At 38.8% G+C, this 26,711-nt stretch overlaps 1 protein-coding gene across 1 annotated transcript in view; it reads left to right on the plus strand.

The window, feature by feature from the left end:
* The window catches only part of RNF31 (ring finger protein 31), a 60,795-nt gene that overhangs the window by 5,644 nt on the left and 28,440 nt on the right, over nt 1–26,711 (plus strand). Inside the window, exons 4-9 of the mRNA XM_086870853.1 lie at nt 9,088–9,246; nt 14,115–14,270; nt 15,711–15,764; nt 16,784–16,835; nt 20,110–20,216; nt 22,545–22,979. Of these exons, the coding sequence (XP_086726979.1) occupies nt 9,088–9,246; nt 14,115–14,270; nt 15,711–15,764; nt 16,784–16,835; nt 20,110–20,216; nt 22,545–22,979 (963 nt within the window). The remainder of the gene's footprint in view (nt 1–9,087; nt 9,247–14,114; nt 14,271–15,710; nt 15,765–16,783; nt 16,836–20,109; nt 20,217–22,544; nt 22,980–26,711) is intronic.

Below are 26,711 nucleotides of genomic sequence, written 5' to 3' on the forward strand. Positions count from 1 at the left end.
TTGTGATTTTTTAGAGATTTTTTTAGGGATTTTTTGGGGTTTTTTGTGAAATTTTTGTGAATTTTTTGTGAATTTTTTGGGATTTTTTTAGGGATTTTTTTGTGATTTTTTTAGGTTTTTTTTTGATTTTTTGGGAATTTTTTTGTGATTTTTTGTGATTTTTTGGGGTTATTTTGGGGTTATTTTGGGGTTATTTTGGGATTATTTTGGGGTTATTTTGGGGTTATTTTGGGGTTATTTTGGGGTTATTTTGGGGTTATTTTGGGGTTATTTTGGGGTTATTTTGGGATTATTTTGGGGTTATTTTGGGGTTATTTTGGGGTTATTTTGGGGTTATTTTGGGATTATTTTGGGATTATTTTGGGGTTATTTTGGGGTTATTTTGGGGCTATTTTGGGGTTATTTTGGGGTTATTTTGGGATTATTTTGGGATTATTTTGGGGTTATTTTGGGGTTATTTTGGGGTTATTTTGGGGCTATTTTGGGGTTATTTTGGGATTATTTTGGGGTTATTTTGGGATTATTTTGGGATTATTTTGGGATTATTTTGGGGTTATTTTGGGGTTATTTTGGGGTTATTTTGGGGCTATTTTGGGGTTATTTTGGGGGGTTTTGGAGCCCCCGGAGCTGCTCCGGCTGCTGCGGCTGCCGCTGCCCCCCCACAGGAAACTCGCCCTCATCCCGGGGACACAAATCCTCAGGGAAAACCTGGCCTGGGTGAGTCGGGAAATTGGGGACATTTGGGGCTTTTGGGGGATTTTGGGGGAATTTTTTGGAATTTTTTTGGGATTTTTTTCGAATTTTTTTCGATTTTTTTTCGATTTTTTTCGGATTTTTTTTCGATTTTTTTCGAATTTTTTTTCGGATTTTTTTCGATTTTTTTTTTTATATTTTTTGGATTTTTTTTCGATTTTTTTTCTGATTTTTTGTGGATTTTTTTGTGATTTTTTTGAGATTTTATTCTGATTTTTTGGTGATTTTTTAGGAATTTTTTGGGATTTTTTGGTGATTTTTTGGTGATTTTTTTGTGAATTTTTTAGGAATTTTTTGGGATTTTTTGAGGATTTTTTGTGATTTTTTTGGGGATTTTTTGGTGATTTTTTTGTGAATTTTTTAGGAATTTTTTGGGATTTTTTGAGGATTTTTTGTGATTTTTTTGTGATTTTTTTTCAGATTTTTTTAGGGATTTTTTGGGGTTTTTTGGTGATTTTTTTGTGAATTTTTTAGGAATTTTTTGGGATTTTTTGAGGATTTTTTGTGATTTTTTTGTGATTTTTTAGAGATTTTTTAGGGATTTTTTAGAGATTTTTTTAGGGATTTTTCGGGATTTTTTGAGGATTTTTTGTGATTTTTTTGGGGATTTTTTAGAGATTTTTTGGGATTTTTTTGTGATTTTTTGGTGATTTTTTGGTGATTTTTTGGTGATTTTTTGGTGATTTTTTGTGAATTTTTTAGGAATTTTTTGTGAATTTTTTAGGAATTTTTTGGGATTTTTTGAGGATTTTTTGTGATTTTTTTGTGATTTTTTAGAGATTTTTTTAGGGATTTTTTGGGTTTTTTTGTGAATTTTTTGTGAATTTTTTGGGGTTTTTTGGGATTTTTTTCAGATTTTTTTTAGGGTTTTTTTGGATTTTTTGGGGATTTTTTGTGATTTTTTGGGATTATTTTGGGGTTATTTTGGGATTATTTTGGGGTTATTTTGGGATTATTTTGGGGTTATTTTGGGGTTATTTTGGGGCTATTTTGGGATTATTTTGGGATTATTTTGGGGTTATTTTGGGGCTATTTTGGGGTTATTTTGGGGTTATTTTGGGGTTATTTTGGGATTATTTTGGGGTTATTTTGGGGTTATTTTGGGGTTATTTTGGGGTTATTTTGGGGTTATTTTGGGGTTATTTTGGGGTTATTTTGGGGTTATTTTGGGGTTATTTTGGGATTATTTTGGGGTTATTTTGGGGTTATTTTGGGATTATTTTGGGGTTATTTTGGGGTTATTTTGGGGTTATTTTGGGGTTATTTTGGGGGGTTTTGGAGCCCCCGGAGCTGCTCCGGCTGCTGCGGCTGCCGCTGCCCCCCCACAGGAAACTCGCCCTCATCCCGGGGACACAAATCCTCAGGGAAAACCTGGCCTGGGTGAGTCGGGATCCTTGGGAATTCCGGGAATTTGGGGCAATTTTGGGGGATTTTTTGGGGATTTTTTTCGATTTTTTTTTTATTTTTTTCGGATTTTTTTTCGATTTTTTTCGATTTTTTTTCGATTTTTTTTGGATTTTTTTGTGATTTTTTTTCGAATTTTTTGGGATTTTTTTGTGATTTTTTTGTGATTTTATTCTGATTTTTTGGTGATTTTTTGTGAATTTTTTAGGAATTTTTCGGGATTTTTTGAGGATTTTTTGTGATTTTTTTGTGATTTTTTGGTGATTTTTTGGTGATTTTTTTCTGAATTTTTTAGGAATTTTTTGGGATGTTTTGAGGATTTTTTGTGATTTTTTTGGGGATTTTCGGTGATTTTTTGGTGATTTTTTAGGAATTTTTTAGGAATTTTTTGAGATTTTTTGAGGATTTTTTGTGATTTTTTAGAGATTTTTTAGGTTTTTTTTGGGAATTTTTTGGGAAATTTTGGGGATTTTTTGTGATTTTTTGAGATTTTTTGGTGATTTTTTGGGGGGATTTTTTGGGGCTTTTTGGGAATTTTTGGGGATTTTTTGGGATTTTTTGAGGATTGATGAAAAAAAAACAGTTTGGATCTATGGGGCAGAACAGGATCTATAGGGCAGGATTTGGGATCTATGGGGCAGGATCTATGGGGCAGGATCAGATCTATGGGGCAGGGACAGGATCTATAGGGCAGGACTCATCTATAGGGCAGGATCAGATCTATGGGGCAGGATCTATGGGGCAGAGCTCAGATCTATGGGGCAGGGACAGGATCTATGGGGCAGGATCAGATCTGTGGGGCAGGATTCAGATCTATGGGGCAGGGTTGAGATCTATAGGACAGAACCAGATCTATGGGGCAGAGCTGGATCTATAGAGTAGGATTTGGGATCTATGGGGCAGGATCTATGGGGCAGAACTCAGATCTATGGGGCAGGAACTGGGATCAATGGGGCCAAACCAAATCTATGGGGCAGATCTGGATCAATGGGGCAGAATTCTGATCTATAGGGCAGAGTTTCAAGATCTATGGGGCAGGAATTCAGGATCTATGGGGCAGAGTTTGGGATCTATGGGGCAGAGTTTCCGGATCTATGGGGCAGGATTTGGGATCTATGGGGCAGGGTTGAGATCTATAGGACAGAACCAGATCTATGGGGCAGAGCTGGATCTATGGGGCAGGATTTGGTTTCTCTGGGGCAGGATCTATGGGGCAGGAATTCAGGATCTATGGGGCAGAGTTCAAATCTATGGGGCAGGATTTGGGATCTATGGGGCAGGATCTATGGGGCAGAGCTCAGATCTATGGGGCAGGGACAGGATCTATGGGGCATACTTCAGATCTATGGGGCAGGATCAGGATCTATGGGGCACAGTTTGGATCTGTGGGGCAGGAATGCAGGATCTATGGGGCAGAGTTCAAATCTATGGGGCAGAGTTTGGGACCTATGGGGCAGGATCAGATCTATGGGGCAAAGCTGGATCTATGGGGCAAGGATGAAATCTGTGGGGCAGGAATTTAGGATCTATGGGGCAGAGTTTCAGGATCGATGGGGCAGGATTTGGGATCTATGGGGCAGGGTTGAGATCTATAGGACAGAACCAGATCTATGGGGCAGAGCTGGATCTATGGGGCAGGACTTGGTTTGTCTGGGGCAGGATCTATGGGGCAGGAATTCAGGATCTATGGGGCAGAGTTCAAATCTATGGGGCAGGATTTGGGATCTATGGGGCAGGATTTGGAATCTATGGGGCAGGGGTGGGATCTATGGGGTGGGATTCAGATCTATGGGGCAGGGACAGGATCTATGGGGCACAGTTCAGATCTATGGGGCAGGATCAGATCTGTGGGGCAGGATCAGATCTATGGGTCACGGTTTCCGATCGATGGGGCAGATTGAGATCTTTGGGGCAGGATTTGGGATCTATGGGGCAGAGTTCTGATCTATGGGGCAGGACTTGGGATCTATGGGGCAGGATCAGATCTATGGGGCAGGGACAGGATCTATGGGTCAGGATTGGGGATCTATGGGGTAGAACAGGATCTATGGGGCAGTGTTGAGATCTATGAGCAGGATCAGATCTATGGGGCAGGATTTGGGATCTGTGGGGCAGGATCAGATCTATGGGGCACAGTTCGGATCTATGGGGCAGGATTTGGGATCTATGGGGCAGGGATGGGATTTATGGGTCACGGTCTCAGATCTATGGGGCAGGATCAGATCTATGGGGCAGGATTTGGGATCTATGGGGCAGAACGCCAATCTATGGGGCAGGATCAGATCTATGGGGCAGGGACAGGATCTATGGGGCAGGATTTGGGATCTATGGGGCAGCCCCACCTCCACCTCGCTGGGCGGCTCCGGGGGCGGCTCCGTGGGGCGGGGGAGGGGCCGGACCAGACGAGTCCAAAGGCGCCGAAGCTCCGGGGCCTGCAGAGCTGGGGGGAAACTGAGGCACGTGTGGGGCTGGGGGAAACTGAGGCACGTGTGGGGCTGGGGGGAAACTGAGGCACGTGTGGGGCTGGGGGAAACTGAGGCACATGTGGGGCTGGCAGGGAAACTGAGGCACGTGTGGGGCAGGGGGAAACTGAGGCACGTGTGGGGCTGGGGGGAAACTGAGGCACATCTGGGGCTGGGGGGAGCTGAGGCACGTGAGGGGCTGGGATCTATAGGGCAGAAAAGGAAACTGAGGCACGTGTGGGGCCGGGAATGTGTGGGGCTGGAAGGGAAACTGAGGCACGTGTGGGGCAGGGGATGTGTGGGGCAGGATCTATGGAGCAGGATCTATGGGACAAGGAATGTGTGGGGCTGGGAGGGAAACTGAGGCACCTATGGGGCAGGATCTGTAGGGCAGGTTCTGTGGGGCTGGGAATGTGTGGGGCAGGATCTGTGGGGCTGGGAGGGAAACTGAGGCACGTGTGGGGCAGGAATGTGTGGGGCGGGATTTCAGGATCTATGGGGCAGCCCCCGATCTATGGGGCAGGATTGGGGACCCGTGGGGCTCTCACGGTGACAGGGCGTCCCCAGCAGCTCGTTCGGGGTCCGGCGCAGGGTGTGGGGCAGAGGCACCGGCTCCTGTGGGGCAGAAACAAATCTATGGGGCAGAGCTGGATCTATGGGGCAGGATCAGATCTATGGGGCAGAGCTCAGATCTATGGGGCAGAGCTCAGATCTATGGGGCAGGATCAGATCTATGGGGCAGAACAGGATCTATGGGGCAGAGCTCAGATCTATGGGGCAGGAGTTCAGATCTATGGGCCAGAGCTCAGATCTATGGGGCAGAGCTCAGATCTATGGGGCAGGAGTTCAGATCTATGGGGCAGAGCTCAGATCTATGGGGCAGAGCTGGATGTATGGGGCAGGATCAGATCTATGGGGCAGAGCTCGGATCTATGGGGCAGAGCTCGGATCTATGGGGCAGGAATTCAGGATCTATGGGTCAGAACCGGATCTATGGGGCAGGATCAGATCCATGGGGCAGGAACTGAATCTATGGGGCAGAGCTCAAATCTATGGGGCAGAGATGGGATCTATGGGGCAGAAATTCAGGATCTACGGGGCAACCCCAAATCTATGGGGCAGGAATTTGGGATTTATTGGACTAAATTGGATCTATGGGGCAGGATTCAGGATCTATGGAGTGAAACTGAATTTATGGGGCAGAGCTGAATCCATGGGGCAGAGTTCAAATCTATGGGGCAGAAACTCAGATCTATGGGGCAGGACTGAATCTATGGGGCAGCAATTTGGGATCTATGGGGCAGGATCAGATCTATGGGGCAGGGATTCAGGATCTATGGGGCAGGGACAGGATCTATGGGGCAAAACTCCGATCTATGGGGCAAGATCAGGATCTATGGGGCAGAGCTGGATCTATAGGGCAGGAATTGGGACCTATGGGGCAAAACCGAATCTATGGGGCAGAATTAGGAATCTATGGGGCAGGAATTCAGGATCTATGGGGCAGAGATGGGATCTATGGGGCAGGGATGGGATCTATGGGGCAGGGATGAGATCTATGGGGCAGAAACTTGGGATCTATGGGGCAGGGACAGGATCTATGGGGCAGGAATTCAAGATCTATGGGGCAGGAATTCAGGATCTATGGGGCAGAGCCTGATCTATGGGGCAGGAAATTCCCGGAACCCCCCAGAACATTCCAGAACCCCCCCGGAAGTTTCCAGAATTCCCAGAACCCCCTGGAAGTTCCCGGAAGTTTCCAGACCCCCCCGGAAGTTTCCAGACCCCCCCCCGGAAGTTTCCAGACCCCCCCCCAGAAGTTTCCAGACCCCCCCCAGAAGTTTCCAGGCCCCCCCCGGAAGTTTCCAGACCCCCCCAGAAGTTTCCAGGCCCCCCCCCGGAAGTTTCCAGACCCCCCACAGAAGTTTCCAGACCTCCCCCAGAAGTTTCCAGACCCCCCCCGGAAGTTTCCAGACCCCCCCGGAAGTTTCCAGACCCCCCCCGGAAGTTTCCAGACCCCCCCGGAAGTTTCCAGACCCCCCCCCGGAAGTTTCCAGAACCCCCCGGAAGTTTCCAGAACCCCCCAGAAGTTTCCAGACCCCCCCCAGAAGTTTCCAGGCCCCCCCCTGGAAGTTTCTAGGCCCCCCCCCCCGGAAGTTTCCAGAACCCCCCGGAAGTTCCCAGAATTCCCGGCAATTCCCGGCAGTTTCCGGCAGTTTCCGGCAGTTGTGATTATTTTGGATTTTTTTTGGATTTTTTTTGGGATTATTTGGGATTTTCAGGGTCAAATTTTTTGGGGATTTTTTGGGAATGTTTTGGGATTATTTTGTGATTATTTTGTGAATTTTTGGGATTTTTTTTTGATTATTTTGTGATTATTTTAGGATTATTTTGGGATTTTTTTGTGAATTTTTTTTGATTTTTTTCTGATTTTTTTGGGGATTTTTTTGGTGAATTTTTTGATATTTTTTTGTGATTTTTTTGTGAATTTTTTTAGGATCTTTTCTGAATTTTTTGTGAATTTTTTGTGATTTTTTTGTGAATTTTTTGTGATTTTTTTGCGAATTTTTTGGGGATTTTTTTTGTGATTTTTTTGTGAATTTTTTCTGATTTTTTTGTGATTATTTTGTGAATTTTTTGGGATTATTTTGGGATTATTTTGGGATTATTTGGGTTTATTTTGCGTTTATTTTGTGATTATTTTGTGATTTTTTTGTGAATTTTTTGCAAATTTTTTGCGAATTTTTTGCGAATTTTTTTGGGATTTTTTGTGAATTTTTTTGGGATTTTTTGTGAATTTTTCCTGATTATTTTGTGGATTTTTTGGGATTATTTTGTGATTTTTTTGTGATTTTTTCGTGAATTTTTTGTGAATTTTTTGTGAATTTTTTGCGAATTTTTTGCGAATTTTTTGTGAATTTTTTGCGATTTTTTTGTGATTATTCTGGGATTTTTTTGTGATTTTTTTTGAGTTTTTTTGTGATTTTTTTGTGATTTTTTTGCGATTTTTTTTGTGAATTTTTTGCGAATTTTTTTGGGATTTTCTGTGAATTTTTTGTTATTATTTTTGGTGTCTAATTCCCATTTTTCCCATTGTTTTCCTGTTATTCCATAGGATCCCCATGGTCCCCCGCGGGGCCTGGCCTCTCTCCGCAGGGCTCTGGGGCATTGCAGGGATTATTGGGAAATTATTTTTGGGATTATTTTGGGATTATTTTGGGATTTTTTGGGGATTTTTTTGGGATTATTTTGGGATTTTTTTGGGATTTTTTTGTGATTTTTTTGGGATTTTTTTATGATTTTTTTGGGATTTTTTGGGGATTTTTTTTGATTATTTTTGTGAATTTTTTGGGGATTTTTTGTGAATTTTTTTGATTATTTTGGGATTTTTTGGGATTATTTTGGGATTATTTTGGGATTATTTTGGGATTATTTGGGGATTATTTTGGGTTTATTTTGGCATTTTTTGTGATTATTTTGGGATTATTTTGTGATTATTTTGTGAATTTTTGGGATTTTTTTGTGATTATTTTGGGATTATTTTGGGATTTTTTTGTGAATTTTTTGTGATTTTTTCTGATTTTTTTGGGATTATTTTGTGATTTTTTTGTGAATTTTTTGTGATTTTTTGTGAATTTTTTTAGGATCTTTTGTGAATTTTTTGTGATTTTTATGATTTTTTTGTGAATTTTTTGTGATTTTTTTTGTGAATTTTTTGTGAATTTTTTGCGAATTTTTTGCGAATTTTTCCTGATTATTTTGTGATTATTTTGTGATTATTCTGGGATTTTTTTGAGATTTTTTTTGGAGTTTTTTGTGATTTTTTTGGGATTTTTTTGTGACTTTTTTGGGGATTTTTTGTGAATTTTTTGTGAATTTTCTGAGATTTTTTTGCGAATTTTTTGTGAATTTTTTGTGATTGTTTTGTGAATTTTTCGTGATTATTTTGGGATTATTTTGGGATTATTTTGGGATTATTTGGGTTTATTTTGGGTTTATTTTGTGATTATTTTGTGATTATTTTGTGATTTTTTTGTGAATTTTTTGTGAATTTTTTGTGAATTTTTTGCGAGTTTTTTTTTGATTTTTTGTGAATTTTTTGTGATTATTTTGGGATTATTTGGGTTTATTTTGGGTTTATTTTGTGATTATTTTGTGATTATTTTGTGATTTTTTTGTGAATTTTTTGTGAATTTTTTGCGAATTTTTTGCGAATTTTTTTGGGATTTTTTGTGAATTTTTCCTGATTATTTTGTGATTATTTGGGATTATTTTGTGATTATTTTGGGGTTATTTTGTGATTATTTTGGCATTATTTTGGCATTATTTTCTGAATTTTTTGCCAATTTTTTGCGAATTTTTTGGGGTTTTTTTTGCGAATTTTTTGCGAATTTTTTTGGGATTTTTTGTGAATTTTTTGGGATTATTTTCCCCCTCTAATTCCCATTTTTTCTCTCATTTTCCCCAGGATCCCCATGGTCCCCCGCGGGGCCTGGCCTCTCTCCGCCGGGCTCTGCACATCCTGGAGAAATACGCCCGGAACCTTCTAGGCCCCCGCAGACCCCCCCACTGGAGAGAGGTTCGCTTCGGGAACCCGGTCTACAGATCCGCCCTCGCCCACATCCAGGTCACAATTCCCAAAATTCCCAACATTCCCAACATTCCCAGAAAAAATCCCGGTTTTCCAGAATAAAACCCATTTTTTTTAGTGAAAAAACGGCGTTTTTCGGGTAAAAATCGCATTTTTTTTAACAAAAATCGCATTTTTTCACCCCAAAAAATCGACTTTTTCCCCCCCAAACTCCTATTTTTTCTCCCCAAAAATTCCAATTTTTTTCCCCAAAAATTCCCGTTTTTTTCCCCAAAAATTCCAATTTTTTCCCCAAAAATTCCCATTTTTTTACCCCAAAATTTCCAATTTTTTCCCCCAAAATTTCCAATTTTTTTCCCCAAAAATTCCATTTTTTCTCCCCAAAAATTCCCATTTTTTCCCCAAAAATGCCATTTTTCTTCCAAAAAAACCCATTTTTTTCCCCCAAAAAATCCCCATTTTTCCCCCAAAAATCCCCATTTTTTCCTTGAAAAATTCCAATTTTTTCCCCCAAAACTTCCCAAATTTTTTCCCCAAAATCCCCATTTTTTTCCCAAAAAATTCCAATTTTTTTCCCCCAAAATTCCCAATTTTTTCCCCAAAAATCCCCAATTTTTCCTTGAAAAATCCCCATTTTTTACCCCAAAAATCCCCATTTTTTGCTCCAAAAATTTCCCATTTTCCCCCCAAAATTCTAATTTTTCTCCCCAAAATTTCCCATTTTTTCTCCCAAAATCCCATTTTTTTCCCCAAAATTCACCTTTTTTCCCCAGAAAATCCCCATTTTTTCCCCAAAATTTCCCATTTTTTCTCCGTAAAATTCTCTTTTTTTTCCCCAAAAAATCCCCATTTTTTCTCCCTAAAATCCCATTTTTTTCCCCAAAAATCCCCATTTCATCCCCAAAAATCCCCATTTTTTCCCTTAAAAATCCCAATTTTTTCCCCAAAACCCAAATTTTTTTCCCCAAAAATTCCCATTTTTCCCCTCCTATCCCCGGTCTCTTCGGGACCCCGGTCTGCAGATCCGCCCTCGCCCACATCCAGGTCACAATTCCCAAAATTCCCAAAATTCCCCAAATTCCAAACATTCCCAGGAAAAATCCCGGTTTTTTTAGCGAAAAAACGGCGTTTTTCGGGTAAAAATCGCATTTTTTTTACCAAAAATCGCGTTTTTTTCAGCAAAAAAATCGAGTTTTTTCTCCCCCAAACTCCTATTTTTTCTCCCCAAAGAATCCCATCTTTTGCCCCCAAAATTCCCACTTTTTCCCCAAAAATCCCCATTTTGTTCCCAAATTTTCCCAAATTTTTTCCCCAAAATCCCCATTTTTTCCCCAAAATTTCCCATTTTTTACCCCAAAATTCACCTTTTTTTCCCCCCAAAAAATTCCCAATTTTTTCCCCAAAAATCCCCATTTTATTCCCAAATTTTCCCATTTTTTTCCCCAAAAATTCCAAATTTTTCCCCTTAAAAATTCCATTTTTTCCCCAAAAAATCCCATTTTTTTCCCCAAAAATTCCCGTTTTTTTCCCAAAATTCCTGTTTTTTCCCCCAAAATTTCCAATTTTTTTCCCCAAAAATTCCATTTTTTCTCCCCAAAAATTCCCATTTTTTCCCTTAAAAATCCCATTTTTCTTCCAAAAAAATCCCAATTTTTTTCCCCAAAATTTCTCAAATTTTTCCCCAAAATCCCCATTTTTTCCCCTAAAAATTCCCAATTTTTTCCCCCAAAAATTCCCAACTTTTTCCCCAAAATTCCCATTTTTCCCCCCAAAAATCCCATTTTTCCCCTCCTATCCCCGGTCTCTTCGGGACCCCGGTCTGCAGATCCGCCCTCGCCCACATCCAGGTCACAATTCCCAAAATTCCCAAAATTCCCCAAAATTCCCCAAAATTCCCAACATTCCCACATTCCCAGGAAAAATCCCCATTTTTTTTGGTGAAAAAACGGCGTTTTTCGGGTAAAAATCGCATTTTTTTTACCAAAAATCCCAGTTTTTTCACCCTAAAAAATCGAGTTTTTTCCCCCCAAAAATTCCCATGTTTTCTCCCCAAAATTTCCCCATTTTTTTCCCCAAAAATCCCCATTTTTTTCCCCAAAATTCCAATTTTTACGTGACAAAATTCCCATTTTTTCCCCCCCAAAAATCCCAATTTCATCCCCAAAAATTCCAATTTTTTTCCCCCAAAAATTCCCAATTTTTTCCCCCAAATTTCCCATTTTTTCCCCCAAAATTTCCCATTTTTCTCCCAAAAATTCACATTTTTTCCCCCAAAAATCCCAATTTTTTCCCAAAAAATCCCCAATTTTTTCCCAAAACCCAAATTTTTCTCCCAAAAATCCCCTTTTTTCCCCTTAAAAATCCCCATTTTTTTCCCCTTAAAAATCCCAATTTTTTTCCCCAAAAATTCCCAATTTTTTCCCCAAAATCCAAATTTTTTTACCGCAAAAATTCACATTTTTTTCCCCCAAAATTCCAATTTTTTCCCCAAAAATTTCCCATTTTTTTACCAAAAATCCCCATTTTTTGCCCCAAAAAATTCCCATTTTTTCCCCAAAATTTCCCCAATTTTTCTCCCAAAAATTTCCCATTTTTTCCTTGAAAATTTCCCATTTTTTTCCCCAAAAATCCCCATTTTTTCTCCCTAAAATACCATTTTTTGCCCCAAAAAATTCCCATTTTTTCTCCCCAAAATCCCCATTTTTTTCCCCAAAAATCCCCATTTTTTCCAAAAAATTCCCCGTTTTTTCCCCAAAAATCCCCATTTTTTTCCCCAAAAATCCCCATTTTTTCCCTTAAAAATCCCAATTTTTCTCCCCAAAAAATCCCATTTTTTTCCCCCAAAATTCCAATTTTTTCCCCAAAAATTTCCCATTTTTTCCCCAAAAATTCCCCATATTTTTCCCCAAAATTCCCATTTTTTCTCCCAAAAAATCCCCATTTTTTCCCCAAAAATTCCAATTTTTCTCCCCAAAATTCACATTTTTTCCCCAAAAAATCCCCAATTTCATCTCCAAAAATTCCCATTTTTTCCCCCCAAAATTCCAGTTTTTCTTCCCAAAAAATCCCATTTTTTTCCCCTTAAAAATTCCCACTTTTTTTCCAAAAATCCCCATTTTTCTTCCAAAAAAATCCCCTTTTTTTCCCCAACATTTCCCATTTTTTCCCCAAAAATTCCCAATTTTTTCCCCAAAACCCAAATTTTTTTACCCCAAAAAATCCCATTTTTTGCCCCAAAAATTCCCATTTTTTTCCCCAAAATCCCCATTTTTTTCCCAAAAAAATCCAATTTTTTTCCCCAAAATTCACCTTCTTTTCCCCCCAATTTTCCCATTTTTTCTCCCAAAAATCCCAATTTTTTTTCCCTTAAAAATCCCCATTTTCTTACCTAAAACCCCCATTTTTTCACCGATTTTCCCCATTTTTCCCCATTTTTCCCCCTCCCAGTCCCTCCCAGTATAAACCAGTCCAAACCAGTGACCCCAGCCCCCATTTCCCGCCATTTTTAACCCTTTATTTGCCATTTTTTCCCCATTTTTTCCCATTTTTTCCCGTTTTTCCCCCATTTTTCCCCCTCCCAGTCCCTCCCAGTCCCTCCCAGTATAAACCAGTGACCCCAACCCCCATTTCCCCACGTTTTTAACCCTTTCCTCCCCATTTTTAACCCTTTATTTACCATTTTTTCCCCATTTTTTGCCCTATTTTCCCCCGTTTTTCCCCCATTTCTCCCCCTCCCAGTCCCTCCCAGTCCAAACCAGTACAAACCAGTAACCCCAACCCCCATTTCCCGCCATTTTTAACCCTTTATTCCCCATTTTAACCCTTTATTCACCATTTTTACCATTTTTTGCCCGATTTTTCCCATTTTTTCACCGTTTTCCCCCGTTTTCCCCCATTTCTCCCCCTCCCAGTCCAAACCAGTACAAACCAGTAACCCCAACCCCATTTTCCCCCTTTTTTAACCCATTTTTAACCCCTTTTTTGCCTTTTTTAACCCTTTATTCCCCATTTTTAACCCTTTATTTACCCTATTTTCCCCATTTTTTCACCGATTTTCCCATTTTTCCCCTCCCAGTCCCTCCCAGTACAAACCAGTATAAACCAGTAACCCCAACCCCCATTTCCCGCCATTTTTAACCCTTTCCTCCCCAGTTTTAACCCATTTTTAACCCTTTCTTTGCCATATTTTCCCCATTTTTTCCCATATTTTCCCCATTTTTTCACCGATTTCCCCCATTTTTCCCCATTTCCCCCGTTTTTCCCCCATTTCTCCCCCTCCCAGTCCCTCCCAGTCCAAACCAGTCCAAACCAGTAACCCCAACCCCATTTTCCCCCTTTTTTAACCCATTTTTAACCCTTTATTCCCCATTTTTAACCCTTTATTTACCATATTTTCCCCATTTTTTGCCCTATTTTCCTCGTTTTTTCACCGATTTTCCCCATTTTTTCCCGTTTTTCCCCCATTTCTCCCCCTCCCAGCCCCTCCCAGTATAAACCAGTACAAACCAGTAACCCCAACCCCCATTTCCCGCCATTTTTAACCCTTTATTTACCATTTTTAACCCTTTATTTACCATTTTTAACCCTTTATTTACCATTTTTTCCCCATTTTTTCCCATATTTTCCCCATTTTTTCCCTGTTTTTCCCCATTTCTCCCCCTCCCAGTCCCTCCCAGTCCCTCCCAGTCCAAACCAGTAACCCCAGATCCCATTTCCCGCCATTTTTAACCCTTTCTTCCCCACTTTTAACCCTTTATTTACCATTTTTAACCCTTTATTTACCATATTTTCCCCATTTTTTGCCCTATTTTCCCCATTTTTTCCCCGTTTTTCCCCCATTTCTCCCCCTCCCAGCCCCTCCCAGTATAAACCAGTAACTCCCAGTACCCCCCCCACCCCCGCAGGGAGGCCGGGCCGTGCTGAAGCTGCTGGGCTACACCCAGGAGTCGGGGGAGGGGCTTAGCTTCCCGGCCCCGCCCACCGAGCCCCGCCCCCAGCTCGTGGCCGCCGTCACCGCCGACGTCATGCTGCTGCGGGCCGAGCTGGAGCTGCTGGAGCTGGTGCGGACTGGTTTGGACTGGTTTATACTGGGAGGGACTGGGAGGGACTGGGAGGGGGAAAACGGGGAAAAAATGGGAAAAAACGGGGAAAAACGGTGAAAAAATGAGGAAAATCGGTGAAAAAATGGGGAAAAAAGGGTAAATAAAGGGTTAAAAATGGGGAGGAAAGGGTTAAAAATGGCGGGAAATGGGGGTTGGGGTTACTGGTTTGTACTGGTTTGGACTGGGAGGGGCTGGGAGGGGGAGAAATGGGGAAAAAACGGTGAAAAAATGGGAAAAATCGGTCAAAAAATGGGGAAATAATGGTAAATAAAGGGTTAAAAATGGTAAATAAAGGGTTAAAAATGGGGGAAATGGGGGTTGGAGTTACTGGTTTGTACTGGTTTGGACTGGTTTGGACTGGGACGGACTGGGAGGGACTGGGAGGGGAATAATGGGGAAAAAACGGGGAAAATCGGTGAAAAAATGGGGGAAAATCGGTCAAAAAATGGGGAAATAATGGTAAATAAAGGGTTAAAAATGGTAAATAAAGGGTTAAAATGGGGAATAAAGGGTTAAAAATGGCGGGAAATGGGGGTTGGAGTTACTGGTTTGTACTGGGAGGGACTGGGAGGGGGAGAAATGGGGAAAAAATGGGGAAAATGGGTGAAAAAATGGGGAAAATAGGGGGAAAAATGGGGAAAAAATGGTAAATAAAGGGTTAAAAATGGTAAATAAAGGGTTAAAAATGGGGGAAAATGGGTTAAAAATGGGGAGGAAAGGGTTAAAAATGGGGGAAATGGGGGTTGGGGTTACTGGTTTGTACTGGTTTGGACTGGGAGGGACTGGGAAGGGGAAAAATGGGGAGAAATGGGGAAAAAACGGGGAAAATTGGTGAAAAAATGGGAAAAATAGATCAAAAAATGATAAAAAAGGGGTTAAAAATGGTAAATAAAGGGTTAAAAAAGGTAAATAAAGGGTTAAAAATGGCGGGAAATGGGGTCTGGGGTTACTGGTTTGTACTGGGTTATACTGGTTTATACTGGGAGGGACTGGGAGGGACTGGGAGGGGGAGAAATGGGGAAAAAATGGGGGAAAATGGTGAAAATTGGTGAAAAAATGGGAAAAATAGGGGGAAAAATGGCAAAAAAAGGGTTAAAAATGGCAAAGAAAGGGTTAAAAATGGTGAATAAAGGGTTAAAAATGGCGGAAATGAGGTCTGGGGTTACTGGTTTATACTGGTTTGTACTGGGAGGGACTGGGAGGGGAAAAATGGGGAGAAATGGGGAAAAAACGGGAAAAATCGGTGAAAAAATGGGAAAAATAGGGGGAAAAATGGCAAAAAAAGGGTTAAAAATGGTAAATAAAGGGTTAAAACTGGTTTAAACTGGTTCATACTGGTTTGAACTGGTTTATACTGGTTTATACTGGTGAGCTCTGACCTCTCCCCTCCCCCCACAGAACCAGCACCCCAACCCCCATTTCTTCACCCAGATCTTACTGGGAGAGGAGGAGGTGAGACTGGTTTATACTGGTTTATACTGGTTTATACTGGTTTATACTGGTTTGGACTGGTTTATACTGGTTTATACTGGTTTATACTGGTTTGGACTGGTTTATACTGGTTTATACTGGTTTGGACTGGTTTATACTGGTTTATACTGGTTTATACTGGTTTATACTGGTTTGGACTGGTTTATACTGGTTTATACTGGTTTATACTGGTTTGGACTGGTTTATACTGGTTTATACTGGTTTATACTGGTTTATACTGGTTTGGACTGGTTTGGACTGGTTTATACTGGTTTATACTGGTTTATACTGGTTTATACTGGTTTATACTGGTTTATACTGGTTTGGACTGGTTTGGACTGGTTTATACTGGTTTATACTGGTTTATACTGGTTTATACTGGTTTGGACTGGTTTATACTGGTTTATACTGGTTTATACTGGTTTGGACTGGTTTATACTGGTTTATACTGGTTTATACTGGTTTATACTGGTTTGGACTGGTTTGGACTGGTTTATACTGGTTTATACTGGTTTATACTGGTTTATACTGGTTTGGACTGGTTTATACTGGTTTATACTGGTTTATACTGGTTTATACTGGTTTATACTGGTTTATACTGGTTTGGACTGGTTTGGACTGGTTTATACTGGTTTATACTGGTTTATACTGGTTTATACTGGTTTGGACTGGTTTGAACTCGTTTATACTGGTTTATACTGGTTTATACTGGGTTATACTGGTTTGGACTGGTTTATACTGGTTTGAACTGGTTTGAACTGGTTTATACTGGTTTATACTGGTTTATACTGGTCCATACTGGTTTATACTGGTTTGAACTCGTTTATACTGGTTTATACTGGTTTATACTGGTTTGGACTGGTTTGGACTGGTTTATACTGGTTTATACTGGTTTATACTGGTTTATACTGGTTTGGACTGGTTTATACTGGTTTATACTGGTTTATACTGCTTTGGACTGGTTTATACTGGTTTATACTGGTCCATACTGGTTTGTTCAGTGCCCGCTGGTGTCCGATGCTCTCCCCGCCCCCTCCGAGGAGCCCCCGGCCGGTAAAAAATGGGAATTTTGGGGAAAAAATGGGAATTTTGGGGGAATTTTGAGGAATTTTGGGGTGAATTTTTGGGAATTTTAAGGGGAATTTGGGGAATTTGTGAATTTTGTGAATTTTGGGGATTTTGGGGGGAATTTTGGGGAATTTTGGGGGGAAATTTGTGAATTTTGGGGAATTTTGGGGGAATTTTGGGATTTTGGGGGTGAATTTTTTGGGGAATTTTGGGGAATTTTGGGAATTTTGGGTGGAAATTTGTGTATTTTGGGGATTTCGGGAATTTTGTGGGAATTTTGAGGAATTTTGGGGGGAATTTTGGGAATTTTGAGGGGAATTTGGGGAATTTGGGGATTTTGGGGGGAATTTTGTGAATTTTGGGGATTTTGGGGATTTTGGGCTTTTTTTTGGGAATTTTGGGGTGAATTTTGGGGATTTTGGGAATTTTGGGGGGAATTTGGGGGAATTTTGTGAATTTTGGGTGGAAATTTTTGAATTTCGAGAATTTTGAGGGGAATTTGGGGAATTTTGGGTGGAAATTTGTGAATTTTGTGGGGAATTTTGAGGTGGAAATTTGTGAATTTTGTGAATTTTGGGGATTTTGAGGGGTGAATTTTTTTGGGGGGGAATTTTGTGGGAATTTTGGGGATTTTGGGAACTCTTGGCAATTTTTTCGGGAATTTTGGGAATTTTGTGGGGAATTTTGTGAATTTTGGGATTTTGGGGGGAAATTTGTGAATTTTGGGGAATTTTGGGGGGAATTTGGGGAATTTTGAGGGGAATTCTGGGAATTTTGGGGGGAATTTTGGGGATTTTGTGAATTTTGGGGGAAACTTCTGAATTTTGGGGATTTTGGCTGGAATTTTGTGAATTTCGGGAATTTTGAGGTGAATTTGGGGGAATTTTGGGGTGAATTTTGGGGTGAATTTTGGGTGGAAATTTGTGAATTTTGGGTGGAAATTTGTGAATTTTGTGAATTTTGGGGGGAATTTTGTGGAATTTTGTGAATTTTGGGGATTTTGGGGGGAAATTTGTGAATTTTGGGGAATTTTGGGGGGAATTTGGGAATTTCGAGGTGAATTTTGTGGAACTTTGTGAATTTGGGGAATTTTGGGGTGAATTTTGGGGGGAATTTTGGGTGGAAATTTGTGAATTTTGGGTGGAAATTTGTGAATTTTGTGAATTTTGGGGGGAATTTTGTGGAATTTTGTGAATTTTGGGGATTTTGGGGTGAATTTTGTGGATTTTGGGGGGAATTTTGGGGTGGAAATTTGTGAATTTTGTGGGGAATTTTGAGGTGGAAATTTGTGAATTTTGTGGAATTTTGGGAATTTTGGGGATTTTGGGGTGAATTTTGTGGATTTTGGGGGGAATTTGGGGAATTTTGGGGTGAATTTTGTGGAATTTTGTGAATTTTGGGGATTTTGGGGGGAAATTTGTGAATTTTGGGGAATTTTGGGGGGAATTTGGGAATTTTGAGGTGGAAATTTGTGAATTTTGTGGATTTTGGGGTGAATTTTGTGGAATTTTGTGAATTTTGGGAATTTTGGGGTGAATTTTGTGGATTTTGGGGGGAATTTTGGGGTGAATTTTGTGAATTTTGTGGGGAATTTTGAGGTGGAAATTTGTGAATTTTGTGGAATTTTGGGAATTTTGTGGATTTTGGGGGGAATTTTGGGGTGAATTTTGTGAATTTTGTTGTGAATTTGGGGAAATTTGTGAATTTTGTGAATTTTGGGGTGAATTTTGTGGAATTTTGTGAATTTTGGGGATTTTGGGGTGAATTTTGTGGATTTTGGGGGGAATTTTGGGTGGAAATTTGTGAATTTTGGGTGGAAATTTGTGAATTTTGTGAATTTTGGGGTGAATTTTGGGGTGAATTTTGTGAATTTTGGGGATTTTGGGGTGAATTTTGTGGATTTTGGGGGGAATTTGGGGAAATTTGTGAATTTTGTGGAACTTTGGGAATTTTGGGGGGAATTTTGGGGTGAATTTTGTGAATTTTGTGGGGAATTTTGAGGTGGAAATTTGTGAATTTTGTGGAATTTTGGGAATTTTGGGGATTTTGGGGGGAAATTTGTGAATTTTGGGGAATTTTGGGGGGAATTTTGGGGGGAATTTTGGGTGGAAATTTGTGAATTTTGGGTGGAAATTTGTGAATTTTGTGAATTTTGGGGTGAATTTTGTGGAATTTTGTGAATTTTGGGGATTTTGGGGTGAATTTTGTGGATTTTGGGGGGAATTTTGGGGTGGAAATTTGTGAATTTTGTGGGGAATTTTGAGGTGGAAATTTGTGAATTTTGTGGAATTTTGGGAATTTTGGGGATTTTGGGGTGAATTTTGTGGATTTTGGGAATTTTGGGGTGAATTTTGTGAATTTTGTGGGGAATTTGGGGAAATTTGTGAATTTTGTGGGATTTTGTGAATTTTGGGGGGAATTTTGGGGTGAATTTTGTGAATTTTGAGGGGAATTTTGAGGTGGAAATTTGTGAATTTTGTGGAATTTTGGGAATTTTGGGAATTTTGTGGGGAATTTTGAGGTGGAAATTTGTGAATTTTGTGGAATTTTGTGAATTTTGGGGTGAATTTCGGGAATTTCGAGGTGAATTTTGTGGAAATTTGTGAATTTCGGGAATTTTGGGGTGAATTTTGGGGGGAATTTTGGGTGGAAATTTGTGAATTTTGGGTGGAATTTTGTGAATTTTGGGAATTTTGGGGTGAATTTTGTGAATTTTGTGGGGAATTTTGGGGTGAATTTTGTGGATTTTGGGGGGAATTTTGGGGTGAATTTTGTGAATTTTGGGGGGAATTTTGAGGTGGAAATTTGTGAATTTTGTGGAATTTTGTGAATTTTGGGGATTTTGGGGGGAAATTTGTGAATTTTGGGGAATTTTGGGGGGAAATTTGTGAATTTTGGGTGGAAATTTGTGAATTTTGTGAATTTTGGGGTGAATTTTGTGGAATTTTGTGAATTTTGGGGATTTTGGGGTGAATTTTGTGGATTTTGGGGGGAATTTTGGGGTGAATTTTGTGAATTTTGAGGGGAATTTGGGGAAATTTGTGAATTTTGTGGGAATTTTGTGGATTTTGGGGGGAATTTTGGGGTGAATTTTGTGAATTTTGTGGGGAATTTTGAGGTGGAAATTTGTGAATTTTGTGGAATTTTGGGAATTTTGGGGGGAATTTTGGGGTGAATTTTGTGAATTTTGAGGGGAATTTGGGGAAATTTGTGAATTTTGTGGAACTTTGGGAATTTTGGGGATCCCCCTCCCCCGCAGGCGCCGGCGGGGATTTTTGGGAATGCCGGAGCTGCACCTTCCGGAACCCCTCCCCCCACGTTCTGTGCCAGGCCTGCGAGAGACCCCGGCTGGCACGGAGACCCGCGGTGGGGAAAAAACGGGGAGAAAAACGGGGATTTTGGGAAAAAACGGGGAAAAAATGGGAATTTCGGGGGAAAAATGGAAATTCTGGGGGAAAAAATGGGGATTTGGGAAAAAAAATGGGAATTTTGGGGGAAAAAATCTGAATTTTAGGGGGAAAAATGGGATTTTTTTGGGAAAAAATGGGAATTCTGGGAAAAAATTGGGAATTTTTGGGGTAAAAATGGGGATTTTGGGAAAAAAACCGGGGATTTTGGGAAATAAAATGGGAATTCTGGGGGGAAAAATGGGGATTTTTGGAGAAAAAATGGGGATTTTTGTGGATAAATGGGGATTTTTGGGGGGAAAACGGGGATTTTTTGAAAAAAAATGGGAATTCTGGGGGAAAAATGGGAATTCTGGGGGAAAAAATGGGGATTTTGGAAAAAAAAATGGGGCTTTTTAGGGAAAAATGGGGATTTTTGGGGAAAAAAATGGGAATTTTGGGAAAAAAACCCTGAATTTTAAGGGGAAAAATGGGATTTTTTTGGGAAAAAATGGGATTTTTGGGGAAAAACGGGGATTCTGGAAAAAAAACGGGGAAAAACGAGAATTCTGGGGGAAAAATTGGGGATTTTTGGAAAAAAAATGGGAATTTTGGGGAAAAAAATCTGAATTTTAGGGGGAAAAATGGGATTTTTTTGGGAAAAAATGGGGATTTTTGGGAAAAAATTGGGGTTTTTTGGGAAAAAATTGGGGATTTTAGGGGGAAAAATGGGAATTTTGGGGGAAAAAATGGGGATTTTGGAAAAAAAACAGGGATTTTTGGGGGAAAAATGGAGATTTTAGGGGGAAAATAATGGGGATTTTTGGGGAAAAAAACGGGGATTTTTGGAAAAAAAATGGGAGATTTTGGGAAAAAAAATCTGAATTTTAGGGGGAAAAATGGGATTTTTTTGGAAAAAATGGGGATTTTTGGGGGAAAAATGGGGATTTTTGTGGAAAAATGGGGTTTTTGCGGAAAAAATGGGAATTTTTTGGGGAAAAATTGGGATTTTTGGAAAAAAAATGGGGATTTTTGGGAAAAAAATGGGGATTTTTTGGGGGAAAAATGGAAATTTTTGGGAAAAAATGGGAATTCTGGGGGAAAAATTCTGAATTTTAGGGGGAAAAATTGGGATTTTTGGAAGAAAAATGGTGATTCTGGGGGGAAAATTGGGAATTCTGGGGAAAAAAATGGGAATTCTGGGAAAAAAACTGGGAAAAATGAGAATTTTGGGTGAAAAAATGGGGACTTTTGGGAAAAAAATGGGGATTTTTGGGGAAAAATGGGGTTCTGGGGGAAAAAATGGGAATTTTTGGAAAAAAAACGGGGATTTTTGGGGAAAAATGGGGATTTTGGGAAAAAAAATGGAAATTCTGGGGGGAAAAATGGGAATTCTGGGAATAAAAACGGGGAAAAAACGGGAATTTGGGGAAAAAACGGGGAAAAACGGGAATTTTGGGGGAAAAAATGGGGATTTTTGGAAGAAAAATGGGAATTTTGGGAAAAAAAATCTGAATTTTAGGGGGAAAAATGGGATTTTTTTGGAAAAAATGGGAATTCTGGGAAAAAATTGGGAATTTTGGGGGGAAAAATGGGGATTTTTGGGGAAAAACGGGATTTTTAGAGAAAAAATGGGAATTTTTTGGACAAAAATGAGGTTTTTGGGAAAAAAATGGGGATTTTTTTGGGAAAAATGGGAATTTTAGGGGAAAATGGGGATTTGAGGGGGAAAAATCTGAGTTTTTGGGGAAAAAATGGAAATTTTGGGAAAAAACAGGAATTGGGGGAAAAAACCGGGAGTTTTGAAAAAAAAATTGGGAATTTTTGGCAAAAAATCTGAATTTTAGAGGGAAAAATCTGAGGTTTTGCGGAAAAATGGGAATTTTGGGGAGAAAATGGGAATTTTGGGGGAAAAAATCGGAATTTTGGTGGAAAAAATGGGAATTTTACGGTGGAAAAATCAGTTTTGGGGGAAAAATGGGAATTCTGAGGGGAAAAAATGGAGATTTTGGGAAAAAAATGGTGAGTTTTAGGAAAAACGGGGAATTTTGGGGGAAAAAATGGGGAATTTGGGATAAAATGGAGAATTTTAGGGGGAAAAACGGGAATTTGGGATAAAATCCGGGAATTTTACGGGAAAATTTGGGAGTTTTGGGGTAAAATTGGGAATTTTAAAGGAAAAAACGGGGATTTTAGGGGGAAAAATGGGAATTTTGAGAAAAAATTGGGAATTTTGGGGGAAAATGGGGAATTTTGGGGGAAAATTGGGAATTTTTGGGATCTGACTTTGGTTTATTTTGGGATCCAGGAGAGCCCCTCCCCCCCCCAGGCCTGGCCCTGCCCCCGCTGCACTTTCCTCAACCCAGGCCCCGCCCCCCGCTGTGACGTCTGCGGCTCTGACCCCGCCCACGCCGCTGACGTCATCGCCGGGACGGCCACGCCCACTCCCGGCGAAAATCCCGTCACTTCCGGGTCTGAAAACGCCACTTCCGGTTGTGGCCCCGCCCCTTCCGGTGAGGCCGCGATCGCTTCCGGGTGTGGCTCCGCCCCTTCTGATGCAGATCAAGGCACTTCCGGGTCTGGCTCCGCCTCTTCCGGTGTGGTCGCGACAACTTCCGGGTGTGGCTCCGCCTCTTCCGGTGTGGATCGAGGCGCTTCCTGTTTAGGCCCCGCCCCCTCCCGTGATGCTTTGCGGCAGCGGAAGTTGCTGGAAGACGGGCGGCGCCTGGTGGAGCTCGTGAGGGTGAGGAGGGAGGCGGGAATTGCCGGAACGTTCCGGAATTTTCCGGGAATTTCGGGAATTTCGGGAGGAATTTGAGGGAAAATTGGGGAATTTTGGGGAATTCCGGAATTTTCCGGGAATTTTTGGGGTAAAAATTGGGAAATTTGGGGATTTTGGGGGAATTTTGAGGATTTTTGAGGGAATTTTGGGGAATTCCAGGATTTTTATTGGAATTTCTGGGGGATTTTTTGGGATTTTTTGGGAATTTTTTTGGGAATTTTTTGGAAATTTTTGGGGAAATTTTTTGGGGGATTTTTGGGAATTTTTTGGGAATTTTTGGGATTTTTTTGGGAATTTTTGGGGGGGATTTTTGGGAATTTTTGGGAATTTTTGGGGAATTTTTTGGATTTTTTTTTGTGGGAAATTTTGGGGATTTTTATTGGAATTTCTGGGGAATTTCGAAGAATTTCAGAATTTTGTGGGAATTTTCCGGGAATTTTTGGGTAAAAATTGGGAAATTTGGGGATTTTGGAGAATTTTGGGGGTTTTTGAGGGAATTTTGGTGAATTCCAGGATTTTTATTGGAATTTTTGGGGGATTTTTGGGAATTTTTGGGGAAATTTTTTGGGGATTTTTTTTTGGATTTTGGGAGAATTTTTGGGTTTTTTTGGGGATTTTGGGGATTTTTGGGGGATTTTTTGGGATTTTTTGGGAATTTTTTGGGAATTTTTTGGGAATTTTGGGGGATTTTTTGGGGAATTTTTTGGGGATTTTTTGGGAGGATTTTGGGAGAATTTTTGGAAATTTTTTTTGTGGAAATTTTTGGTGAATTCCAGGATTTTTATTGGAATTTTTTTGGCAATTTTTGGGAATTTTATTGGAATTTTTGTGGAATTTGAGGGTTTTTTTGGGGGGAATTTTGGAGGATTCCAGGGATTTTAACGAATTCCGGGTTTTCTTTCGGAATTTCTGTGGAATTCTGATGAATTTGGAGAATTTTTGGGGGATTTTTTGTGGAATTTGGGGATTTTTGTGGGAATTTCAGTGAATTTTAAGGGAATATTTGGGAAATTTTTGGGAATTTTTGGGAAAAATCGCGGAATTTTGGGATTTTTTTCTGGAACTTTGAGGATTTCGGGAATTTTTTATCCCAAAAAATTCTCAAAATTTTGATTATTCACCCCAAAATCCAAAAATTCCCATTTTTTTATCCCAAAAATTCCCAAAATTTTAATTTTTATACCAAAAAAATTCCCCAAATTCCGATTTTTCATCCCAAAAAATTCCCAAAATTCCCATTTTTAAACCAAAAAATTCCCAAAATTTCATTTTTTATCTCTAAAAATTCCCAAAATTATGATTTTTCACCCCAAAATGCAAAAATTCTCGTTTTTCAACCCAAAAATTTCCAAAATTTTGATTTTCACCAAGAAATTCCCAAAATTCCCATTTTTTCATCCCAAAAATTCCCAAAATTCCAATTTTTATACCAAAAAAATTCCCGAATTCTCATTTTTATCCCATAAAATTCCCCAAATTTTGATTTTTATCCCAAAAAATCCCAAAATTTTGATTATTCATCCGAAATTCCCCAAATTCTCATTTTTCATCCCAAAAATTTCCAAAAATTCTGATTTTTATCCCCAAAAATTCCCAACATTCCCGTTTTAATCCCAAAAAATTCCAAAATTCACATTTTTAATCCAAAAAAATCCCCAAAATTTCAATTTTTATCCCAAAAAGTCCAAAATTCACATTTTTAATCAAAAAAATCCTCAAAATTTCAATTTTTATCCCAAAAAATTCCAAAACTCACATTTTTAAGCTCAAAAAATCCCCAAAATTTCCATTTTTATCTGAAAAAATCCAAAATTCACATTTTTAAGCTAAAAAAATCCCCAAAATTTCAATTTTAATCCCAAAAAAATCCAAAATTCACATTTTTAATCAAAAAAAATCCCCAAAATTTCAATTTTTATCCCAAAAAAATCCAAAATCCTCATTTTTAATCCAAAAAAATCCTCAAAATTTCAATTTTTATCCCAAAAAAATCCAAAATTCACATTTTTAAGCTCAAAAAATCCCCAAAATTTCCATTTTTATCCCAAAAAGTCCAAAATTCACATTTTTAATCTCAAAAAATCCTAAAAATTTCAATTTTTATCTCAAAAAATTCCAGAATTCACATTTTTAATCCAAAAAATTCTTAAAATTCCCGATTTTCATCCCAAAAAATTCCCAAAATTCCGATTTTCTTCCCGAAAATTCCCAAAATTCTGATTTTTCATCCGAAATTCCCCAAATTCTCATTTTTCATCCCAAAAATTTCCAAAAATTCTGATTTTTATCCCAAAAAATTCCCAATATTCCCGTTTTAATCCCAAAAAATTCCAAAATTCACATTTTTAATCAAAAAAAATCCCCAAAATTTCAATTTTTATCCCAAAAATTCCAAAACTCACATTTTTAATTCAAAAAAATCCCCAAAATTTCAATTTTTATCCCCAAAAAATTCCAAAATTCAAATTTTTAATCCAAAAAATTCTTAAAATTTCAATTTTTATCTCAGAAAATTCCAAAACTCACATTTTTAATTCAAAAAAATCCCCAAAATTTCAATTTTTATCCCAAAAAAATCCAAAATTCACATTTTTAATCTGAAAAAATCCCCGAAATTTCAATTTTTATCCCAAAAAATTCCAAAATTCACATTTTTAATCAAAAAAAAATCCTCAAAATTTCAGTTTTTATCCCAAAAAAATCCAAAATTCACATTTTTAATCCAAAAAATTCCCAGAATTTCAATTTTTATCCCAAAAAATTCCAAAATTCACATTTTTAATCCCAAAAAATCCCCAAAATTTCAATTTTTATCCCAAAAAATTCCAAAATTCACATTTTTAATCCGAAAAAATCCTCAAGATTTCAATTTTTATCCCAAAAATTCCAAAACTCACGTTTTTAATCCCAAAAAATCCCCAGGATTTCAATTTTTATCCCAAAAAGTCCAAAATTCACATTTTTAATCTGAAAAAAATCCTCAAAATTTCAATTTTTATCCCAAAAAATTCCAAAATTCACATTTTTAATCAAAAAAAATCCTCAAAATTTCAGTTTTTATCCCAAAAAAATACAAAATTTACATTTTTAATCCAAAAAGATCCTCAAAATTTCCATTTTTATCCCAAAAAAATCCGAAATTCACATTTTTAATCCAAAAAAATCCCCAAGATTTCAATTTTTATCCCAAAAAATTCCAAAATTCACATTTTTAATTCAAAAAAATCCCCAAAACTTCAATTTTTATCCCAAAAATATCTAAAATTCACATTTTTAATCCAAAAAAATCCCCAAAATTTCAATTTTTATCCCAAAAAATTCCGAAACTCGCATTTTTAAGCTCAAAAAATCCCCAAAATTTCAATTTTTATCCCCAAAAATTCCAAAATTCACATTTTTAATCCAAAAAATTCTTAAAATCCTTGATTTTTATCCCAAAAAATTCCCAAAATTCAGATTTTCTTCCCGAAAATTCCCAAAATTCTGATTTTTCATCCGAAATCCCCAAATTCTCATTTTTCATCCCAAAAATTTCCAAAAATTCTGATTTTTATCCCAAAAAATTCCCAATATTCCCGTTTTAATCCCAAAAAATTCAAAAATTCACAGTTTTAATCAAAAAAAATCCCCAAAATTTCAATTTTAATCCCAAAAAAATCCAAAATTCACATTTTTAATCAAAAAAAATCCCCA

Source organism: Cyanistes caeruleus, chromosome 33 (assembly GCF_971803275.1).
Source record: "Cyanistes caeruleus chromosome 33, bCyaCae1.hap1.1, whole genome shotgun sequence".
NCBI classification, from domain to species: Eukaryota; Metazoa; Chordata; class Aves; order Passeriformes; family Paridae; genus Cyanistes; species Cyanistes caeruleus.